Genomic DNA, 23,218 nt, shown 5'->3' with positions numbered 1-23,218 from the left:
CTTCTTCGACCACAACAAATCAAGAGCGCGAAACGACAAAGTTACCACCAATCAGAAGGTAGAAGGCGGTCCCTCGTAAACCAATGGAAAGCGACTTGCCTCTAACATCGCGAAAGGTCTGTATACAGGGGAAACGCGCTGAGAAATAAGTGACTGGCCTATGCTTTGGAAGCACATTCCAAATGCATTTTGTCTCTCAAAGTATTCTGGACCCTGTAGTTTACACTTCACAGAATTACAGTTCCCAGCAACCCTTAAACTACAGTTCCCATAATTCTTTGAGGGGGGAAATCTGCTTCGAATGTGCTTAAAAGGCACAGTGCATAGTGCACGCAGTTTCAAGCCCCTGAGCAGTGTGTTCTCCCCCGACTATCCACAAATGGTGGCAACAAAGACAAGGGCTTCTTGCTCTTCCTGAGATCTAATTTATTTCCCAACTTTTCTTTAAGGAGCTCTGCCATAGATCCCTCACCTCCACTTTTAGCACCTTAATTAACCTCTTAGGCTAGGCTAAGAGACACTGGGCTTCATGGCCAAGTGAGGATTTGATTGATCATCAAAAAAACTTAGATGCCAGTACTGTAAGGTCCAATGGCAGCAGAAATGTCACATCAAGGGTAGTAGATTCATACATGCACCCACAATCCACAAATACATGGGTTTTTGCCCAAAGAGTGGTGAGCTCACCCCAAGATGCATAACTGAAAGATCATTTTCTATATTTTTCAGTAACACATATAGATTTGTGGGCAACTAACACCCGCCAGGAGCAATGCCTCAACGCCTTCCACATGCAACGCAGCAGGAAGATTTTGGGCATCACATGGCAGGGCAGAATCTCAAAGATGTGCTCTCCCAAGCCCCATTCCCCGTATGTTGGGCATTTGTGTCTCAGCAAGGTCTATGCTTGGTCATGTTCACAGTATGGAAGCTTGCAGGATCTCCAAGGGTGTGTTGCATGGGGAGCTGGCTTCAGTCTGCAGATGTGATATGAATGCTGGCAACATTAACTCTGCCGTGTGGGAATCCCTTGCAGGCAGTCGCAGTGCCTGGAGACAGACAGTCAGGTCCTGTAACCACATTGGCCAGAGGAGGAATGACAGCTGGGAGGAGCACAGAGAGAAGAGATGCCATGGTGCTTCTGCAACAGCACAACCAGACACCTTTATCTGCCCCAGCTGCAACAAAACATGTCTCTCTACAGACACAGCAGGCACTGTAACTCTCCAACCGTTTGACTTCAGCCCTGAAGGCACACTCTTCCATTTTCTCCTGAGACAGACGGATGCCAGCCAACACAGCACAGTAGCTGCTTTTGGACTGTTCTAAATCCCTATGTGCATTGCCAGAAGTGACACTTAAAATGGCATTTGCAGGATGTGTGGTGGTGACATCCTGCATAAGCCCCATATACACAAACAAACTTTGCTATGCGTAGCAGGCACACGGGCAAATCTTGCCTGAATGAAAAGCAAAAATATGCATAACGAACTGAATGAATTAGAAACCATAGCACCTGTGTTCATATTAAGAGTAACAATGCCCCTGGCTGACCCAGGTTGCTAAGGTAACAGTGACATGACCTTCATTGTGACACCTCCCTCTGCTGGCCCACCTATTAGATGACCAGAGGTCCTCTATGAGAGTAAGTGTTTGATGCTTTTCTCTTTCATTTTGTTAACATTTCCATAATTGCTATATTTTTAGTCTGACTTGATTATAAACTAATAGGACTGGAACCCTGCTTTTGGTGTATGAGGCCTAGATGAGACGAGACTTCCTAATTGCATAGAGGGACTTGTCACCAGCTGCTGTTACTAAACTCTCCAAAGATTGGAACTCCTATTTCTGTTCTTAACTAAGTGCCGGACATGAGTGGAACTGCTGGGAGAGGGACGGTGAAATATAGAAAACACAGAATCCTCTAGAAATTGCAGGCAATGTGAAATGATAGGTTATTTGGGGGTGCTTAGAATCATCTGCACAGTTCAGTAAGAAGCGATGTACATGAATACCTAACATATCAATGTTAGGTCATGTGGGCTCCCAATTTGGTAAGGTGCTGGACAGTAAATTTGTTAAATCTTAAAATACTTCTCTTTTCTAGACGTTGCTTTTGTGACAATGAAGCATTCTGTAAACTCTTCCTGGAGACAGACAGAAAACACACACACACACACACACACACACTTGAGGATTTGTTAGTGATTTCTGGTTCTATTGCTCTTTAAGGCTTGTTCAAAGCTATTCTGGGGGGGCCCTCCTCAACACTGAAAGGATTAATTTCAAAAGATTATCACTGGAACCAGTTTAAATGCTTCAACTAAAATGGCTTGCCTTTTCCTTTGTGGGGACCTTCAAAACTCCAGCAGGCGATATTGAGGAAAAAGGATTTTGATTGCATATTATACAATTCCATAAATTGCTCCCACCTGTGCTTAGAAATATAATTCCAAAGGAAAAGAAAGAAATATAATCCCCTCTATTTCCAATGTTCAGGCTGTGAGTGCAGTTCCTCATGTAACCAAAATGGCACCATCTGCGCACAAGAGAAATGTATCAGCAGGCTTGGGACAACTCCAAGGTTTGCCAAAATATAAAAAAATATTTAGGAAAACACCCATCGTGTAGGAAAACTTGGGGAGGGGGGTAATGAGGACTGATCATGCCCAGAGGCCATGAAATGCTGACTAGAAATGGGTGGGTGGGGAAAAACTATGGGGAAGGGGAATGGAGTGGAATGATTGGAATCCTGTTGATTTGTCAAGCTCTGATGCTGCCCAGCAGGAGTTAGGATGGTGCCCTAATACATGAATCACCCCAAGCCCTGAGATCAGTAGGGGCCCCCTGTTTGTGGTCCCACCAAAGGATGTGGCCTGTCAAATGGGCATCCAGGGCAGGGCCTTCTCTGTGGTGGCTCTGCAGTTATGATCTTCCCTCCCTTGGAGGCAAAAATGGTTAAGACACTGATGGGTTTCCAGTACATGCTGAAGGCTCCGTTGTTTTCCCAAGCCTTTGGAAGCCATGTTGAGATTTATTTTTCATCCTCTAGTCTTTTTTAAGCATTTTTCACCAATTATCTTTGTTTTACTGTGGGTTTTCTTTTTTTAGAAGGGTTTCTGTAAATCTTATTATGTTTGCTTTACGTAAACTGCTTTGAGCTCATGGCCTGATGCAAAGCAGCATAGAAAAACTCTTAAGGGTTGCATTCAACTCAGACTAGATTAGACTAGGCTAGACTAGACCCACTGACACGAACCAACATTAGTCACCTTTATTAACTTCAATGGGTCTAAGATGATTAGGACTAGGGCTGGAGACAGACCTAAATAAATAGAGAAGTAAATATCTAGAAGCACAACATACTACAAAAGCTCCATGTGGGCAGGTAGGGAAGGAAGACTGCAAACCCTCATTTCTCACTTTCTTCTCCCACTCTGTTCTCTAGGCTGGAAAAGCTGCAGATCCCCATTCAAAAGAGGAATGCCAACACTGACGCAGCAGAAGAGGGATACCAGGCAATAGCCTCTGAACCAGAGGGCCTGGGAGGTTTCCTTTCTGCCAAGAGAAAAAGGAGGATGTTTCTACGGAGGATGGGGAACAGCTAAAAATGGCCTGGAGCTGCTGCAAAGATAATGTCCCGGCCCCCAAACCTCCCTCCACGCCTATGCGGCTGGAAGTACCAACGGCAGTCCCCAGAAACAAGAACCAAGAAGCCCTAAGTACAAACAACTATCCCTTTCCTCACTGCTGTAGAAGTGAAACCCCTGTGTTTCCAGCACACTCAACCCAGAATGCTCTGATAGCCCAGCACAATTCACATGTCAGTTGTTTGCCCCATGGGACTCTGGCAGTAGCAGTTAGTGGGGTGACAACATTTACCTGACCTCCCATCACTGATATCACCGCAGCTTACCGAGAGGGGAAAAGGGTTGTGAGGTCAGTCAGCTGCAAACGTACTGGCGGGAGCACTGGATTGGCTCCACCAATGTGCTTATGTTGTGCTCTCCCCCTCCCAGTAAGTCACCTCTCTCCCTCCCAGTAAGCTGCAGTGGCTGCTTGTGGAGCATATGCAACACAGGACTGTCCAGGTGACATGGCTCAGAAGTCAGAACCCTGGGGCTGGGGAAGACTTGGACGCAGGGCCCATCCTCTGAAAGACCTCCAGAAGCCACTACCCCACTGGAGATATTCAGCAGAGGGGGTCCCCAGGCGTTAATGAAGCCTTCACCTCCACAACCTGAGGAGATAACCCTGACCTGTCCTCCAAGCCTCAGGATATGTCCTCAGAACCCTCAGCAGTACAGAAAGACACCTCTCTGTGGCCTAGGGAAAGCAGAAAGTTCCTCAGCTCTGTCAGAGCCAGGACCTGAGGAACAAAGCATGGCTCTCTTAAGCACCGACAGTTTCCCGTGGAGTTGGGAGCATCCAAGTCTATAGCAGCCTTTCTCAACCTGTGGGTCCCCAGATGTTGTTGGACTACAACTCCCATCATCCCTAGCTAGCAAGGCCAGAGCTCAGGGATGATGGGAGTTGTAGTCCAGCAACATCTGGGGACCCACAGGTTGAGAACCGCTGCTTTAAAGCCTCCAGCCCATTTACCCTGCATCCAGTGTGCTGCTGGTTTGCGAAGCAGCGTCCACATGTCATATTAGTCACAATCTCTCCTATCATTTCTTCTGAAACACGTTTTTTTGAAGTGTTTCCCCCTCAGACCAGCTTTTCTCCAAATTTAGAAAAAGAACCACCCATTTGCATTGTAAACTGGAAATGTGTCCACAGCCTCAGTTAGCTTGCTACCACTTGGCATCTTGCATATAGCCTGACTCAATCCGGCTCCACTGTGAGCTGACCGTGGTCCTATTTCCCCCCCTGCAGGTCCTAGCCTGGAACAGCAGTCTGTGCAGGAGTTTATTCTTGGGATGCTGCTGCTGCTGCTGCTGCTAACAATGATACCCCGCCTATCTGGCTGGGTTTCCCCAGCCACTCTGGGCAGCTTCCAGCACAATGTAACAGAACGTAATAGAACATGGTGGAGACAGTAATGTGGAACAACCTTCTCTCCTCCTCATCTGTTTTCGTAGGTGTGCAAAGAGGCCTGTCTGTAGCAGGCAGGCTTCAAGCTGGTGGCAACTGAAGTTTGCTCTAAATTTGGAAGAACCAAGGCTGATATTTTTTGATATTGTGGAACAGTAGTAGCAGGGTTCCTCTCTCTGACTGTGCACACGCTATACCTTTAAAGAGCAATCAGATAATTGTGGGCACCATAATTTACAAACCACAGTCCCCATAATTCTTTGAAGGAGGGAGAATGCACTTGAAGGGTACTTGAAATATATAGTGTGCATCTGGGAGTAGCCATCTTACTGTGTCCACATGATTTACTTGTGGGAAGTGGCTGAGAAGCCTAGTTGGCTGGATCAGATGTGCCATGTGGAACAAGATGAAAAATAAAGCTCTCGCTTTAGATAGCTGCTTAGCCAGCATAGCACTTTTGCACATTGCAAACTTCTTTGAGAATACAGCTGCCCTCCCTCTGCCACCCATGGCTCTGTGGTGATGCGTTGGGTTGAGTAATGGAGCAGCAATTTTTCTCCAAACCTTTCTATGCACGTGGGGTGGTTTAACCGAGGGCAACTTCTTACCTGGTCAGGTGGGCAATTTATTCAGGCATGTTTGCTGTTTTGGTAGTTGCTTATATACTGGAGCACGAGGAGGATGACGACGATGAAGAGGAAGAGCAAAAGCAAAAGCAAAAGAAAGAATCAGAAAAAGAGCGAGAACAAGAACAAAGAAAAGTACAAGAACAAGAACAAGAACAACGAAGGGTACAAGAACTAGAAGGAAAAAGAGTACAAGAACAAGAAGCAAAAAGAGTACAAGAACAAGAAGCAAAAAGAGTACAAGAACAAGAAGCAAAAAAAGTACAAGAACCACAAAAAATACAGGAACAAGACAAAACACGGCGGCCATCAAAAGGTCAAGGTTGGTGCATAAAACCAAGAAAATATCAGTTTAGGAAAAGTATATTATAACCTTCCAACTTCTGCCCGCCCAATACTTGTTCCAAGTGTAGAATGCACAGTGTCTTGTGTCAATATGTACATTAAAGATTCCCTTAGAACGATACAGGGTACACTGTATATAGTAAGCCACTCCCAGCTTCCAACAAAAAGGGCAACCCAGCTAGTCTTGTCTCTCTCCCAGTACATATTATCCAGTGAGTCAGTGAATATGTTCCAATCACTGTGTCCTTTACGCATTAGAGCTTTTCTTTGGGCTACAGCACACACCTCCTCTTGACAAACAACTGCTACTCAGCTAGTCTTGTACCCCACTTAAATATTATCCACAATGATCGAATAGATTCCAAGCTCTCTGTTGATACATATCAAGAGATTTCGACAAAGCAAGGAGACTATCATGTTACTAACACCCCCCTTTCCTTTCCTTCCCCCACCCCACCCCTGGAAGATGATGATATTGAAAGGCCCTGCACCTCCAAAGATGCAGCTGATGGGACGGAGGCAGAGACACAAACCAATCCACGCTATTTCCCGAAATCACCAAAAAAGATCACATTGGATGAGATCCTGCTTGGAATGCAGAAGATCGAGTACACCATCAGTAACACAAGTAAGTCAGGAGGACCTCTCATTTTTATGGATTGAGTAATAATGGGATTTGATCAAGCAGTAGAGGGAGTATATTGATATTGAAGTTGCAAAGGGAGATTGGGGTGGGCTTTGACTACACCCACTGCTGTCTCTGCCCTTCCACACTGCTGGTGTGCCCCCAAGGTTACCCCCAGGGGAATGCAACACTCAACAGAAAAAAAGCTTCCTCGCTTCTTTGCACCCTGCTATACTTCCTGTTTTTTTACTTCTGTATCATTCTTGCCACTACAGGTAACACGCATTTGACACTTTTTTTACTTATGTGATTGCATGTAATAAAAAATTTAAGGTCTTATACAGTGGTACCTCGGGTTACATACGCTTCAGGTTACATAGGCTTCAGGTTCCATACGCTTCAGGTTACAGACTCCGCTAACCCAGAAATAGTACTTCAGGTTAAGAACTTTGCTTCAGGATGAGAACAGAAATCGTGCTCCGGTGGCGCAGCGGCAGCAGGAGGCCCCATTAGCTAAAGTGGTGCTTCAGGTTAAGAACAGTTTCAGGTTAAGAACGGACCTCCGGAACGAATTAAGTACTTAACCCGAGGTACCACTGTATATATAATAAATGTTCATAAATGTACCAACCAAGCACATACATAGATCAGCACAGGAAGACCGACCTGAAATCATTCTGTCTCCCAAACTGACCAAATGTTTTCTCTGCAAGGAGTGAGGGGGTGATGGAACCTTCCCATTGTCTCAGGAATTGGGTAATCACCATCTCAAAGGAATGGCCAGACTACCAGGAAAGGCAATCAGATAAGGCATTATCAATAAACTGGCAGACAGGAAAAGCAACAACATTCAAATTTCTGTTGTAGACCGCCTTTTCTGTGATGTAGGTATGATGTTTGTGGGGGGTGGTCTTGAGTTACACCCCTTCTTTGATATATGTATGATGTATGGCGGGGTGGTCTTGAGCTCCAGAGAAGGCAATTTAAAATGTCTATATGAGGGCAGGCACACCTTTGTTTTGGGTCCTCCTCCTTTCTCCTACATGTGAGGGAAGCACCCTGTTGCAACATTTTAATAAAGATCAGGCTTACTAGCTGCTTTGCTTCTCAATATTCTCTGGTTGGCCTCTGTAATTTTCTCCTACCGATGGAGAATGTACAAAGGACTCTATAAGGGCTCTTGTGCCCTCCATAAGGGAATAAGGACAGATTTTGTTTACAACAGCAGATTTGCAATTTGTGGGGGAGATAAATAGATGGAGAGTGGAGGAAACCCAGGGGTGTAGATTCAGGAGTTTGTGGCTTTTACACATATTTGTGTATACACGTGGACCCCCATAACCTAACCTTCCCATAAGATGTGAGTTACCTGTATTTGAAACCAGTTGTCACAGAGTGTGTGTTGAAGCAATAGTTGTTTTGCCCGAGTCAAAAATGATGCTGTTTCATTGCAGTGAGAGACTTTGAGCAGCGCCTTTCCCGCTTGGAGCAGATCGTTTTGAAAATGAGGAATGCGTGGATCCACCACAGAACTTGCCATCTAGAGGGTCTGGAATATGACGATGAACAGGATTAATATTTTTTTCCTCTTCTGATTTTATTGGTTTTGTAGATTTGCAGATCGACATCCTTCCCCCATACAATAAAAAAATATTTATTTGGGAATCAATAAGTTGTTTAATCTCCTAATCAAGACATGGCTAATTAAGACATATCTGTGTTTTCTGGTTATGTTTTAACACTTTGTGTTAAACAACCTTTACAATTATTTTTCAAACTGGAGACTTGATCATAATAAAAAGTTGACCATTATGGACTATCATTGGCAGAGTGGATAAAAATCAATGATTTTTAAAAAATGAAATAAATCATATTTTTTTAATTTAAATCAGATTTTTAAAAAAAATTAAATTGGATTTTTAAAATAAAATGCTTTTGGAGGAAAAAAAATTCTAAAGATATTTTTCTATTGAAGTTACATTATAGTCCAAAGGCTATTCATCAGGAAATAAGGATTTAAGTTTTTCATGTGTGCTAAAACTCAGTCTGAGTTGTTTTCTTTTAAATTGTTTAATCACATCAGTTAGCAAACATGGGTAGATATGCTATAATGCTATTTTTCAGTTAAATAAATTGTTTAAATTATTATTAAGGAAATTATTATTTTTCTCCTTCCAATAAAGTACAGCAGAACAGTTGTCCAAATACAAACAGTTAACTTATGAAACCTCACAATAATTTCAAAATTATCTGTCTATGTATTTCTAATAGTATAACCAAATCAGTAATTTTTGATATAACTGTGAAAACTACTCTGAAAATTTATTATTCCAAAAATGAAACCTTCATCTGGTTGTAAATATTAAGATTATACCAGCAAGAATGAGTCTTTCTGTAAAAAAAATTATTTAAATCAAGTTGTACTGACTAGTGATTTAAATCGTGATTTATATCAATTTGATTTAAATCAAATCCACCCTGATCATTGGTAATAATAATAAGCAAAACACCACCCTGTTATGGGCTATCCTTGGTCTGTACATTTGCCCACATGGTTTGACTTCAAACTACACAGGTAAAGGAAAACATTTAGGACGGCAGCCTTGTTTTAATTCAAGGCTTGTCCCCATGGGTGGGCATCTGTGGAGGACCCACACCCTAGCAGGGGCTGACTGACCTGATCTCCCTGAATGTGCTTCTCTTCTTCGCCAGGCATCCTACTTGTTCACTGAGGAGCACAGGAAGCTGCCTTACAGTGAGTCGGACCATAGGTCCATCAAGCTCAATATTGTCTCCACACAGTGACAGACAGCAACTGTGCAGGATTTCAGGCAGGGGAGTTCTCTCCCAGTCTTACCTGGAGAAGCCACTGGAGCAGGCATAGGCAAACTCCGGCCCTCCAGATGTTTGGGACCACAATACCCATCATCCCTGACCACTGGTCCTGTTAGCTAGAAATGATGGGAATTGTAGTCCCAAACATCTGGAGGGCCGGAGTTTGCCTATGCCTGCACTGGAGATTGAACCTGCGACCTTCTGCATGCAAAGCACGTGCTCTACCCCTGAGCTACGGCCGCAGTGGGTCAGTGTGTCTGGCTGTTGACCAAAAGTTTGGTGGTTCGAGCCCACCCAGCGATGGCTGTGGGCAGGATTCCTGCATTGGATTAGATGACCCTCAGGATCCCTTCCAACTCTCCAGTGGTACCTCGGGTTACAGATGCTTCAGGTTACAGACTCTGCTAACCCAGAAATAGTACCTCGGGTTAAGAACTTTGCTTCAGGATGAGAACAGAAATTGTGCAGTGGTGGCGCGGCGGCAGCGGGAGGCCCCTCAGGTTAAGAACAGTTCCAGGTTAAGAACGGACCTCCAGAATGAATTAAGTTCTTAACCCAAGGTACCACTGTATATATCCATGTACAGAGATTCCTCCGAATTTCGGAACTCCCATCCCCTCCATGGAGTCCCATTTAAAACATTTAATACTACATATTCTTCAACCTGCTGCCCTCCAGATGTTTTGGCCTACAACTCCCATGATCCCTAGCTAACAGGACCAGTGGTCAGGGATGATGTGAATTGTAGTCCAAAACATCTGGAGGGCCGAAGGTTGGGGATGCCTGTTCTGTATCAATCCATATTATCCATTGTAATTGTTACGCTACAAGTGAAATCGAAATCCTGCTAATGTTTTCATCTGCTTACAGTGGTCTCCTAAATAACTTAAACCCCCCCCCCCGTTCTTTTGTAAAGTTTTTGTCCTCTTGGTTTCTGGTTCTTAACCCGAGGTACCACTGTGCAATTCTATGATTCCCTGAGAGTCAGAACCTGCCTCTTTGTCTGGTCCAGAAGGGATGAGCGAGTAAACGATGATGATGGCAAGGAGCAGCAGCAGCCACTGCCTGCTTGCTCATTGGCTCTGCCTTGCTAGCAAGCAGGAGCTAGGATGAAGCAGCAATGTTGTTGTTTAGTTGTTTAGTTGTGTCCGACTCTTCGTGACCCCCTGGACCAGAGCATGCCAGGCACTCCTGTCTTCCACTGCCCCCAGCAGTTTGGTCAAACTGATGTTGGTAGCTTCGAGAACACTGCCCAACCATCTCGTCCTCTGTCGTCACCTTCTTGTGCCCTCAATCTTTCCCAACATCAGGGTCTTTTCCAAGGAGTCTTCTCTTCTCATGTGGTGGCCAAAGTATTGGAGCCTCAGCTTCAGGATCTGTCCTTCCAGTGAGCACTCAGGGCTGATTTCCTTAAGAATGGATAGGTTTGATCTTCTTGCCGTCCATGGGACTCTCAAGAGTCTCCTCCAGCACCATAATTCAAAAGCATCAATTTTTCGGCAATCAGCCTTCTTTATGGTCCAGCTCTCACTTCCATACATCACTACTGGGAAAACCATAGCTTTAACTATACGGACCTTTGTTAGCAAGGTGATGTATCTGCTTTTTAAGATGCTGTCTAGGTTTGTCATTGCTTTTCTCCCAAGAAGCAGGCGTCTTTTAATTTCGTGACTGCTGTCACCATCTGCAGTGATCACAGAACCCAAGAAAGTAAAATCTCTCACTGCCTCCATCCCCCCCCCCGCAATAATCTGGTTCTAATGCTATTTCAATTTCCAGTTTATGATTCATTTATTTTATGACTGGGAAAGCTGTCTTTCCTTCAAACAACCACAGGATTCCCGTCCACCTCCGTCGCCGCCTACTGTCAGCTGCCGGCAGAAGCCTGGTGCTCCGCTGCCTCGCCCCGCAAAAGAACTGACCATCTCTCAGGCCCCTCTAGGTAATGAACTTTCCAAATCGGCCCGGAAGCTGGGCGGCGCGTCACTAGTCTACCTTCTGAAAAGTCTATAGGGAAGGCGAGAAGGCGCCTCCCCTCGGCAGCCAATGGGAAGGCGGCGGAAGGCGGCCCAATGAGGAGGCAGAAGGAAAGAGCTCCGCGGCCAGTAGGAGAAGGGCAGGAGGAGGCGCGGAGAGCCGAGCGTGACGTCCGGGGGACGCTGCGCCAAGCTTGTAAACAGACCCTATGGAGGTTCTGTTAAAGGTACAGGGTCTCTTCTGTCTTTGGGGTGGGAAGGCAGAAGCCGGCAGTTGGGGTGAGAAGGGGCTGCTCAGGGAAGCTCGTGGGGCCTCGACGCAGTGCTGCTTCTAGAAATGAGAGGTGTAGTCTGCAAATGCCCAGTGGCACTATTTTTTTTTGCACGGTCTACTCAATATCTTCCAGGTATCAACCACCCTGCGTTAGAAAACAGGTCCCAGCGCTGTGATTTTGAAAGAAACGGAATAGTACCTTCGGGTATAGGGCGGCATATAAAGTCAATAATTAATAATAATAATAATACTTCACTTCTTGCAATTGATTAATTTATTGAATTCTAAAATTGTGTGTGTGCATTCACCAGCTCGGGTACAATTTTAGACATGTATATTATATATAATTGCATACAAAATGCAGTAAAAAAACAAAAACTCTAGTGGTTTAAGCAGTGGTTCCCAACCTTTTTTTGTCTATGCCTCATCTAAGCATCTCTAAAATCCTGATTACCCCCCCCCCCCGTGACATAAAATTCTTATAATTCAAAAAGTGAACTCCTATTCATGTGGAGGAAGCCTAAAAGACAATTAACTGTTAATAACTCATTCTCGAATTGCTCTCCTGTGGGGCGTGTGCCCCACATTGGGAACCACGGGGTTAGAATGTTGGACAAGAACCAGGGAAATCTTAGTGTGGCATCAGAAAGAGTGTCCCAGACCTCAAAGCCCTAAGGCCTAGCTGAAGGATGGCAAGGAAGAGGAAGAGGAGGAGGGGAGGGGAACAAGAAGGCAAAAAAGAAAAGGGGATCTATGAGTGTGGGGGGGGGGGGGGAGAAGTGGAAGCAAGGTATGGTAAAACAATATATGAATAATGGGGAAGGATAGGGAAGTCCTGTACTGCAAACCCTTTTTCTTCCACCACACCATACACTTGAAGTGCATTACTTCCACCAAAGAATTATGGGAAGTATCAAAATTCAAGTCCACAATGTTCATAGCAGCCCCAAAATTTTGTAAGTTACTGCGAGACATCTTTGTATTTCATCATTGTCTTTGTTTGCATAAATGAACAATAAAACCTGATGGACTATATTAACAGATATTATTATTATTATTATTATTATTATTATTATCATCATACTTTAGATTCTCCTTGTCTCCTCTACAAGATGAGGAGTGGATTGTTTTGTATTATTAAAATTATATTAATAATTTTTTTTAAAAAATGTAGAAACTTTGGTGTGTTATGGGTGCTGGGAACTGTAGCTCTGTGAGGGGGTAAACTACAGTTCCCAGGAATCTTTGGTTGAAATAATATGTTTAAAATGGATGGTATATATGTAGCCTTAAACTCAGACTCGTGGGAGAAGGCTTTTGGTGACCAGGGCGGGCACCCTTGAAGAAGCTTTGAAACACTTCATTCTGGATTTATTTACATGCTCCCATGTCTTCGCTGACAACAAATTCTATCAAACTCTGGCTCAAACTAAGGGTTGGTCTTGACAGTTTCTGATGCAGGTGCTGGCCTCTTCAAAGATGGGGACCAATAGCTGAAGGTGTACAGACCCAACAAGCTCCTAATCCTAGACTGTGCAGCAACGTATGGATGATAATCTTCAGGAGGAAGCAAGAATGAAAGGCAACACTCTGGAGAGTTCCACTTTTCATCAGCCCCACAGGCTGACCTCTCAGCGACGAGTGGCTGAAGAATGTGTCAGGTATGGAGAAAGTCCAGGCACAATACTGTCACCAGGTATTTTCTAGTGGGATGTGCTTGTAAAGGGCCATTGGAAGAATGAAAAATGACATTCCAGTGGTAATGTTGAGTTGCAGTAGGAATTCATATTGCAAAAATGACAGGATGGGGGGGGGGGAGTTGTAGGAGAGCCATGCAGCATAGAAGGTGGGGTACAATTTAGGCGAGATAACAAGACTTTGAGCAGTTTGGAGGGATAGTGTCCTCACTAGCAAGTGTTGCGTTTTTGTTTATTTTAATGCCAGCATTTACACTTAATCTTTAGGAACTAAATTGGGACCATGCAGGTTACTAATGAGTTCAAATGGGCCGTCTGAAATTAAGGAACACTCAGGGACTCAAGTCTCTGTTTTAGAAAAGACACTATTTTCCCCTGTGTCAAGATTTCCTTTGCAATGAGCGCTAGTCACTTTCAATCAATCAATCAATCAATCAATCAATCAAAATGTTTATTCGGCTTTACGCCCATCATGAAACACAACACAACAAAACAAATCAAAACAAATCAAATCAAATAAAACAGCGGACTCGTACAAGCCACAAGTAGTATAACACAGTTCTCAACCCACAAGGACAGATATTAGCCATTCATAAGAAAAGTTTAAGATTAAGATTAAAAAAATTTAGGCACTACACTAAAATCACTTTCATGTTACTGTTTTTAATGAAAAGAAAGGGTTTGTTTTTTTTTTTTTTGTTTTTTTTTTTGCAAGAACGGACAGGGAAGATTCTGGGGAACCTAAAAGCGGCACAGCCGATTCCTAAGAGAGAGTTATTCTGTGGTAGTTGCTTCTAGGCTTTTCCAGATCCTTTTCTCTTGAAACTTCCTCCTCCTTTTTGTCTGCTTCCAGCACCCAACCACTAAGGAGCGCTGGAAAAGCCTGCTCTCCCCTAACATGCTCATTTGAAGAAGGCAAAAACCGGAAAAAAGCCAAGCTTGCTGGTAGAAGACACACTAGTCCAAGCCTTGCTCCTCCAGTCCCTCCAGTGCTGGAACTACAGGGAATGTCTTACGGACAAGTCTTCCAGAATTTGGATCTCCATAGCCAGTGTCCTTTCAGTATGCCACAGTGCAGGAGGACTCCAGAAAATCCTGAGGCTGCCCATGCAGCCCCTTACATGTCCATCTCTGCCCCTGCCAGACCAGGAGTGGATTTGTCACAACCCCCGTCACTGAGTCACCAGCTGATGGGTTCCTGTCATCAAAACACTCACGAATGCACGCCTGTCATGGACAACAGCAGAGTGACGAGTCTGTACGCTGAACTGATCAGAGAACTGGAGCGGCAGGTGGCAGAGTTGAGGAGAGCGCTGGCGTCTCGGATGGAGGCTGCTGTGCGGCAGGAGAAGAGGATCCAGGAGCTGGAGCTGGAGAACCATGAGCTGAAAGCTCTCACCCAGAATTTAGAGGAGCAGAACGACTTCCTGTCCATCAGGAATGGTGCAGGTGGAGGAGCACCAGCCAAGGTGGTGCTGGGAACGGGACACCCTCTCTTTGGTAAAAAAAAACCAGTAACACCTAAATGCTGCTTGTAGTGGGGGGATTAGAGCTTCACACCAGTCCTCTCTCCAGTCTGTACTGGAAGTTTCAAAAGGAGGCAGTCCATGAGGACATCTCAACAAGGGATGTGGTGTGAGAGGAACAGAGGAAAGGATGATCTTGCATACTAGGGGTAGTGTCCAATATGGCTAGGGACGCGGGTGGCTCTGTGGGTTAAACCACTGAGCCTAGGACTTGCTGATCAGAAGGTCGGCGGTTCGAATCCCCGCGATGGGGTGAGCTCCCGTTGCTCGGTCCCTGCTCCTGCCAACCTAGCAGTTCGAAAGCACGTCAAAGTGCAAGTAGATAAATAGGTGCTGCTCCGGCGGGAAGGTAAACGGTGTTTTCGTGCGCTGCTCTGGTTCACCAGAAGTGGCTTAGTCATGTTGGCCGCATGACCCAGAAGCTGTACGCCGGCTCCCTCGGCCAATAAAGCGAGATGAGTGCCGCAACCCCAGAGTCGGCCACGATTGGACCTAATGGTCAGGGGTCCCTTTACCTTTACCTTACCAATAATGGCTATGGGAACAGGCCCTCCACAAGTTATATAAAGTGTAAACTGCAACCTAGGAGGTGGTGTCAAGCATGCAGCACTGGGGAATTTAACCCTTCCCCCTGGGCCTTTTTGTCACTTCATATAGCCACCTCCTGCTCTGAGTTGCCATGTGCCTTGCAGCAGGAAACATACAAGTACCGTACCTCTGTTGTCTTCCCCACTGGGCAAAATGAAGTCATTTATTGTTTTCCACATGACTTCCTGATTATTTACAATGTAATCCACACGCTTGAAAATTCTGCTGCTTCCAATCACTTGCTTGTTGTGTCTATTAAGTGCATGCAGACAAGAGGTCTGCCATAGCTGTGCTTAGATAATGACTGCAAGCACTGGGCATGTCACATTTTTCTTCTTTGCTGAACTTTACCACTGAGGTGTCCCTATAGCACTGCTGCTTGTCTCTTCATATATGTTGAAGCTAAAGGTGAAGCAGACAGCGCTGCCAAGAAAAGGGAAGGGTAGGAAAAAAACATCCATGTGATCCCTTCCAGATAGGAAGTACAGTAAGCCTGCAACTTATGTACATTTAATTTGTACACATTCTGTTTTATAAGCTTTGCAAAGAAGGAGGAGGAGAAGAAGGAGAAGAGAGAGGTTGGATGTTCAGGAAAAAAGGCTTTGGCAATCTTACTTATCATTGAACCCAATGTGTTTTGACTATACACAATTTTGGCTTTAGACACGATCCCTGGAATGTAACTCCCACATAAGTTGTGGTGTCTGCTCTCAAATCCAGGTAGCACATCATGGGGAGATAACTACACACACTCCTTTTCTGAGAGATTTTCCAGAAATCCTGTCTGATGTACAGTTCTTGTTGTCTGTATGTGCTTTTCTTTCCCCAGATGTCAATGAAAACAATATTCAGTTCCTCAAAAGCCTGGTGGCAGTGCTGGAGAATGTCACACCTTCACAGGTAAAGGTTCCGTGTAAAGGGGATAAAAAACAATCACTTGGTTGTTGTTTTCTTTGAAGAGTAAAGTGGAATTGTGAATGAGAGTTGTTATGGTTTAGTATTCCACTACAATTGTCATCTTTATGACAATTCTCTGGTGTAAAGCTAAGAGTCTCAGGCTTGAAGTTCAGACCAGCCTGTAGGTAGTTGACAAAATTGCCGCCTCTATACCCAGGAATAGAAAGTACCCAAGAATAGAAAGTTTTCTTTCCAGGTCAACAGCTGACATTGATTGTGTGAATACAGGTTCAATTTCCAACTTCTCTAGTTTTTATTTTAAAAGGATCAGGTAGCAAGTAGTGGGTAGGACCCTGGAGAGCCCTTGCCGGTTAGAGTAGATAATGTCAGGCTTGGAAGTACGCAAGGATACAAGAGAATATTACAATACAAATGGAAAAACAAATTTAATAGCTGTCAACACAAGAAGAAATAACAATATGAAGAGAAGATTGCACATGGGTGAAGGGAAGTAATGGTTAAAGAGGGTGGGAGGTATAAGTAATTGGAAAATTGTAGAGGACAAATATGTAGGGACGCGGGTGGCGCTGTGGGTAAAACCTCAGCGCCTAGGACTTGCCGATCGCATGGTCGGCGGTTCGAATCCCCACGGCGGGGTGCGCTCCCGTCATTCGGTCCCAGCGCCTGCCAACCTAGCAGTTCGAAAGCACCCCCGGGTGCAAGTAGATAAATAGGGACCGCTTACCAGCGGGAAGGTAAATGGCGTTCCGTGTGCTGCGCTGGCTCGCCAGATGCAGCTTGTCACGCTGGCCACGTGACCCGGAAGTGTCTGCGGACAGCGCTGGCTCCCGGCCTATAGAGTGAGATGAGTGCACAACCCTAGAGTCTGGCAAGACTGGACGGGCAGGGGTACCTTTACCTTTAGAGGACAAATATGCAATTTAGGTTAAGAACAAGGAATTAAAAGAAGAAGATTTAAGTTAAAGAATAGTAAAATAAACAAATCTGAGAAGAATTTAGTACAAATGAAAACATGAGAGTCATGTTACTGCTTCTATCTTGGTTTATTTTGGTTGTAAAGTCTTCTGTTGTAAAGGTTTATTTTGGTTGTAAAGTACTCTGTTGAAAAGATTGTACATAAAATCAATAAAACATTATTTTAAAAAAAAGATAACGTCAGGCTCGGTAGACAAATGATCCGATTTGTTACAAGGCAGCTTCCTATGTAAGTCTATATACCACACTCTTTCTCTTCTTCTTTACTCCCAGGTATCTGTATCTCTTTCAGGTCAGTGGCCTGCAGCCACCACCTTCTCTGGAAGATCAGAGGCACGCGCCAGCCACTGTGCCACATATCTCACCAGTTTGGAGGACACTAAACACAGAACCAGGTGGCTTGTCACCCTGGATAAATGCAGGAGATGGTTCAGGAAGTCCCATTGGGCTCAGTGATGCCACCAGCACATGGGACAACCATGTGCAAGAGACACTGTCTGATGAGTCACCTGTATTGGCATTGCCAATGGAGGTAGGTGGTGGCGGAAGAAGTCTCTCTCTGACCGGACGCTGCAGTGATGTTAAACATATTGTAAGGCGTTCATTCAGAGGGAACATTGGGTGGCATGAAGCAAGACCTGTCTCTGTTTGATTCAGGAGGAAAACGGTTTACACATTTGCACCACAACTCAGGCAGAACTGTGCCACTGAGCTGTTGCTTTGTGGCAGAGTGCAACCAGTTAGTTGCATTTCCTGATAAGGCCCCCAGAGAGCCAGGGACCTGATGCCTTATGAATTAGCTTCCTGTGTCTGGCCATTAAATGAGGCCTTTTGTTTAACTTGGCTGATCGGAATGCCACATTCTCAGTGCCTGGAAACAACTCCATGGGACATTAAGATAACAGAATAAAACAGCCATGCAGGGCACCATTTTATATTCCATGTTTTAATAGCAGCTTCAATCCATTTTCAAACTGAAGGAGGGAAGTGCAAAATACAATGCAATGTTGTACCAGCCTTGAAGATTAAGTGGAATGAGAGTCGCTGTGCTTATTCATAAGGAAAGCAGAAGACCTCTGCAGATTCAGACCTAAAGCATATATAGTCCAGTATCCCATTTCCCACAATGGTGAAACAGATGCCACTGCGAAGCACACCATGAGGATGTGAGGGCAATAGCGCTCTCCCACTGTTGCTCCACAGCAAGAGATATTCAGCGACATTCTCCCTCTGATCCTGGGGACATCATGATTCTTGGTAGCCCACCCTATCATCCACAAATTTGTTTAATCTCCTTGTAAAGCCATCTGAATCAGTGACTGTCACTACATCTTGTGGCACTGAATTCCACCATTTAACTAGGCCCTGGACACCACCCCTGAAATGTAGAATCTAGCTTGATGCTCCTGCGCATTTAAAAAAGTGGGCAGGAAACACATACAAAGCAATGCAATGTTGCATCAGCCCTGAAGGTATTGGAAAGAAAATGGGTGCACATGTTCAGGGTGTCATTCTGGATGTCAAGTTCAAAACTGTATTCAGCACCTGTTTTCAAGAGGGTAGGAGTCAAGGATTCCATTCAAACACTTGGACTTTACTAGTCTGAGTCAGGTAGTGGCAGCTGCTTGCCTTTCCACATCAGGAGAGACATGCACAGGCAGTGGTTGATGCTGCTGCCTAGTAGAATCTCCTTTCACCTCCTCATGACTCGTAAACAGAATCAAACAATAAAGCACCTATGTTTTGAGAAGCTTTCCTCCTGGACCTTTGGGGAACAGGTGTACAAATTGAGCTTTCAAATACAGAATATAAAATTGTCACGACAGTAGTGTACACCAGCTAACATTCAAATATCTCAATCGCCAAGGTAGACACCATATAATATTCTGAAATTTTCCTCTTCGTCCCCTAACTGCCCCGCCGCTTTTGAAAATGGACCTGTAGTGTCAAGCATGTTTGCTCTCCGAAGAAATAAATAAAGATATGTGCACAACATGCTTCACTTCAATCTCTCAAAGTGTGACCCATGTTGTCTTTCTTTAATGGATGCAGGAGTTGAGCTGGGATTTGTCCTTAAAACAGAGAATGTTGTCCTGAACATGCACACCAACCTACATCTCTGTTATCAAGAGAGATACTGGCGGTGTGCTAGATTTTGCATTTTCCTCTCCCTGTTCCTCTTCTAAAAAGGAGTATGAGCTGTTATTGAATTTCAGTTAGATCGGTGCAGATTTGAGAGCCTAGTATTCTCAGCCCTGATTATACAACTACTAAGCATTACAATTTCCTGCCAGGTAGGTTTCAACACAATCAAATCCACACAGAATACCAAAAAGGTAAACCCAAGTACGGCTTTGCTTGTGTGAACTGGACTGAATACAGCTAACATTTTGTAGAGTGTAGCTTTGCTGCTGTTGCATGTCAGTGAATGTTTGAGCCAGTTAAATACTCCTCTGCTTGGTTCTGAATGGATCTGCTGCATCACAGTCTAGCATCCTTAGATGCAAGAGTGGGAGAAAGGGGGCGGGGCTTCAACATTGTAGCACAGCTTTATAGAGTAACATAACCTTCTCCCATTGGACAGGAGAACGGGAGGACGAAGCTGGAACTGGTCCCCAACTCGCAAGTCTACGTTTCCCATCACCAGCTGGAGGACCTATCCCAAGTCTCCACCGACAAGCCTGAGCTGATGACCAGACGCTTGCTGGATTACTTCTTCTCTCGTGAAACTCTTGCCCGGTCTTCAGCCACTGGACAGCGCATCGCCCACAACAATTTGACCATGGAGAAGCCCACCCCATTGCCGGTTGCTGTTGTAAATGCTATCAAAGGTAGGGGATGTGGCGAGAACTTAAATAGTGCTGATAGGGAAAAGCAAAGTGTGAGCAGGTTTACATTATTTCCTCTTCGGTAAAGACTGGGGCAGTGCCTTTCTATCCTAGCTGTTAAACCTAATTTGCTTTACTCTCATATTAGAAATTCTGTTATAAACTTCCTTCTCATTCTCAACCTCAATGATTATCTAAAACCACTGTGTATCCTTAAGCACAGTCAGTATGCTTTTAAAACAAATATAAGGCCTTCTGGCTGTATACAACTGTTATTTATTATTATTTATTAAATTTATATGCTACCCTTCATCTGAAGATCTCAGGGAGGTCCACAAGATAAAAATGCAGGAATCAAAGCACAAAATAGTTAAAACAAAAATAAAACAATAACCCCCCACCTCCCCCATAAACACATTTAGAAGGCCATAGACCAAGGCTTGGTTGAAGAGATACTTTTTCACCCGGCATCTAAAGATGTAAAATGAACAAACCTCCCTGGGGAGAGCATTCCACAAACGGGGAGCCGCTGCAGAAAAGGCCTGACTCAAACTAAGTTGTGTCCATTAATTTCAGCGGGCTTACTTTGTGACTCGCATGGAATACAACTTGTAGTTTAGTTTATATTTTACAATAATGTTTCTTACAAAGCTGGAGTCTGCACACACTGCGCTTTGAGCTTATGCTGTATGATCAAGGGGTTTGTGAAACTGAAATTATTATTAGGATGGGGGAAGACAAGAAAATAGGTTTGTTGAGAAAAGATATTTTTGTCACGTTTCGGTCCAAGATAATGTGCAGCCACGGAAACCGTTGGGACATTTGTGAACTTGGCTTATATTATTATTGAATCATCATCAGGAGTTTATAAGCTTTTATAGGATGACAAAAGCTCGTAAGCTTGTGTCGTAATATTTGGTGCAATGCTTCCTTTCTATGACCTCTCTCAAGTTTTTCTTTAAATATACGTGTTTTAAAAAGGTCACAGAAAAAAAGCTTTACAAATAAACTGGCTGCACTAAAACAAACAAAACCCTCTGTATAACCTTCCTTACTGCTGGCTTTTGCAGAAAATTCCTAATTCTTTGAAAATTTTGATCATGAAAACACGTTAAGATCTGTGTGCTTCACTTACATTCATTCTTCTTGGAAAAGAATTTGGACTGGTTTGGAAACATACAAGCTGAACTGATGTTTCCAGTGTATGTCACCAGGAATAACACTGAACTAAGCCTCTGCTTCTGTTCTCTCACTGTGCTTGCACCCCCACCTACAGAGTACGTCACCAAAACGTGTGGCAGAGGCTGCAATTTCAATGCGGTGATCAACAGTAAATGTGGGACCTCCCGAAGGGCAGTTAAGAAAATGATTGACCCAGACTGTCAAAGTGGACCGAATGGCGTTACAACCACTATTTTCCAAGAACCCCTCAAAGGGTAGCACAGTAATCCATTTTGAGACCAAGATGACACAGATTTGGGTTCCTTCTTGTGCAGCAATAGTGGCAGATGGAGATCATGAAGAGACCAGGTTCCTGTGGATTGAGTCTTAACTTGCCAGTGCAGGGGACAGGGAAGAGAGGATGGAATTTGTAATGTCTCTCTTGGAAATTTCAGCAAGTGGGATGACCCCAGAACTCTTCATTTCAGGAATCCTTGAATAGATGGGCCTGTCTGGATGAGAACTTGACTCCCAAGTATTTCCCTATTCTGTTACCTGAGAACCATAATTCTAATTTCTTATCCACTAGCATCTCCCAAAATGGGACCACCTCACTCCTACTTGTTTTTTAAGTTTACTAGCTCACACTCAGTTTTACCTTCAGCTGCATACTGTTTGGTGCTACTAGCTTTGTAACTTGCCCACGGTCCTCTCAATCACCATTATTTTATGAAGGTGGGAAGTCAGATATCCATTTAAAAAGTCACCCACTGGGGGAATTTGAGCTCTTGCCCATTTCCTCTGCAACCCTCATCTCCTGCAAACTGGTCTGGACAGCCAACCGTGGAAGCCACTTGTTACTGAAGCAAAAACATGGCAAGACACTAGCTTTGAATAAATGTTATATTTCTTGTAAATAAGACAAGTTTCAAACTGGAGTGTAACAGCATGGGTTCATTTATTTCTCTTTCCTGACTACCTCTCAAAACGGTTATTTTCCCAAGTTGGTGGAAAGGCCTTGATGTGCAAGACTTTGAGGGCAACAGGACGGAGATTCAGGTTGGTGGGAAGAATTATGTATATTCTGAGCCCACACACTGCAAGATTAGTTGGCTTCCTGACAGCTAACCAGAGCGTACAATCCATTGGGAAGTTCTGTACAAGCCCCACTGAAATATACTTTCTGTTCATTTCAGTGAGACGTATGCCATAGAACTTCCTGCTGGCTTGAGCCTCTGAAAGAATCCACAAAGTATAAGCAAGTTTGCCTTGCCTGCCCTGCAGTCTAAGGCTTGTTTTATAGGCAGGGGATAGCCTGAAATTGGAGTCCCATGATGACTTACCCTGCCGCTACTGTGTGCAAAGTCCAACAACAACATGCTCAACATTTTGAATACATCAGCACTGTGTGTTCCTGTGGAACGTATACACCAGCCACAGGCCATATCAATACATGAAATTAATAAAGGGTACCTGTGAATGTTGTTAATGCTGTACACAAAGGGATGGTAAGAAAGAGAGAAAACTTAAATTCAAAATGTACATCCTGGCCAACTAAGCTTTGCTTTTGCATTGTAAACTAAACTGTCAACAGGAGCTGCCCTTGCGACCACCTGCATATAGTCTCAAAACACCTCTCTAGAATCTCTTTATACCTCAGCAAGCCACCTAAATGTGCTTGCTCTTTCATTCTTTAAAATGCAGCAAAGCAAAACGATCCTTTGTTCCCAAACTGTGGCTGGATTTGCTTCCAACGATTGGATTTATCAAGAAATGTGATTTTTCTCCCCCCCCCCAACTCCTCCCC

The 23,218-nt window shown here is 44.3% G+C and overlaps 2 protein-coding genes across 4 annotated transcripts; both read left to right on the top strand.

Moving 5' to 3' along the window:
* The first annotated feature begins 18 nt into the window (after positions 1-18).
* Positions 19-9,010, top strand: LOC114582401 (uncharacterized). The gene is made up of 5 exons (XM_077917337.1): positions 19-1,645; positions 3,449-3,722; positions 5,692-5,985; positions 6,475-6,636; positions 8,088-9,010. Exons 2-5 carry the CDS (start codon positions 3,611-3,613, stop codon positions 8,207-8,209), a joined length of 690 nt encoding a protein of 229 aa, XP_077773463.1. The 5' UTR covers positions 19-1,645; positions 3,449-3,610; the 3' UTR covers positions 8,210-9,010.
* A 2,533-nt stretch (positions 9,011-11,543) lies between these two features.
* LOC114581594 (uncharacterized) lies at positions 11,544-23,181 on the top strand. Of its 3 annotated transcripts, none has more exons than XM_028701915.2 (7): positions 11,544-11,671; positions 13,168-13,379; positions 14,269-14,915; positions 16,359-16,429; positions 17,715-17,954; positions 20,007-20,253; positions 21,527-23,181. In XM_028701915.2, exons 2-7 carry the CDS (start codon positions 13,264-13,266, stop codon positions 21,688-21,690), a joined length of 1,485 nt encoding a protein of 494 aa, XP_028557748.2. In that variant the 5' UTR covers positions 11,544-11,671; positions 13,168-13,263; the 3' UTR covers positions 21,691-23,181. The 3 variants fall into 3 exon arrangements, with proteins under 3 accessions (XP_028557748.2, XP_077773462.1, XP_077773461.1); XM_077917336.1 differs by having other exon boundaries at positions 11,588-11,671; positions 13,180-13,379; XM_077917335.1 differs by lacking the exon at positions 11,544-11,671 and adding an exon at positions 11,707-11,788.
* The last annotated feature ends 37 nt before the right edge of the window (positions 23,182-23,218 follow it).

The sequence above is a fragment of the Podarcis muralis genome, chromosome 13 (genome assembly GCF_964188315.1).
Source record: "Podarcis muralis chromosome 13, rPodMur119.hap1.1, whole genome shotgun sequence".
Lineage (NCBI taxonomy): Eukaryota > Metazoa > Chordata > Lepidosauria > Squamata > Lacertidae > Podarcis > Podarcis muralis.
The sequence above is the reverse complement of the archived record's forward strand: the minus strand, read 5'-3'. Positions and strand labels throughout refer to the sequence as shown.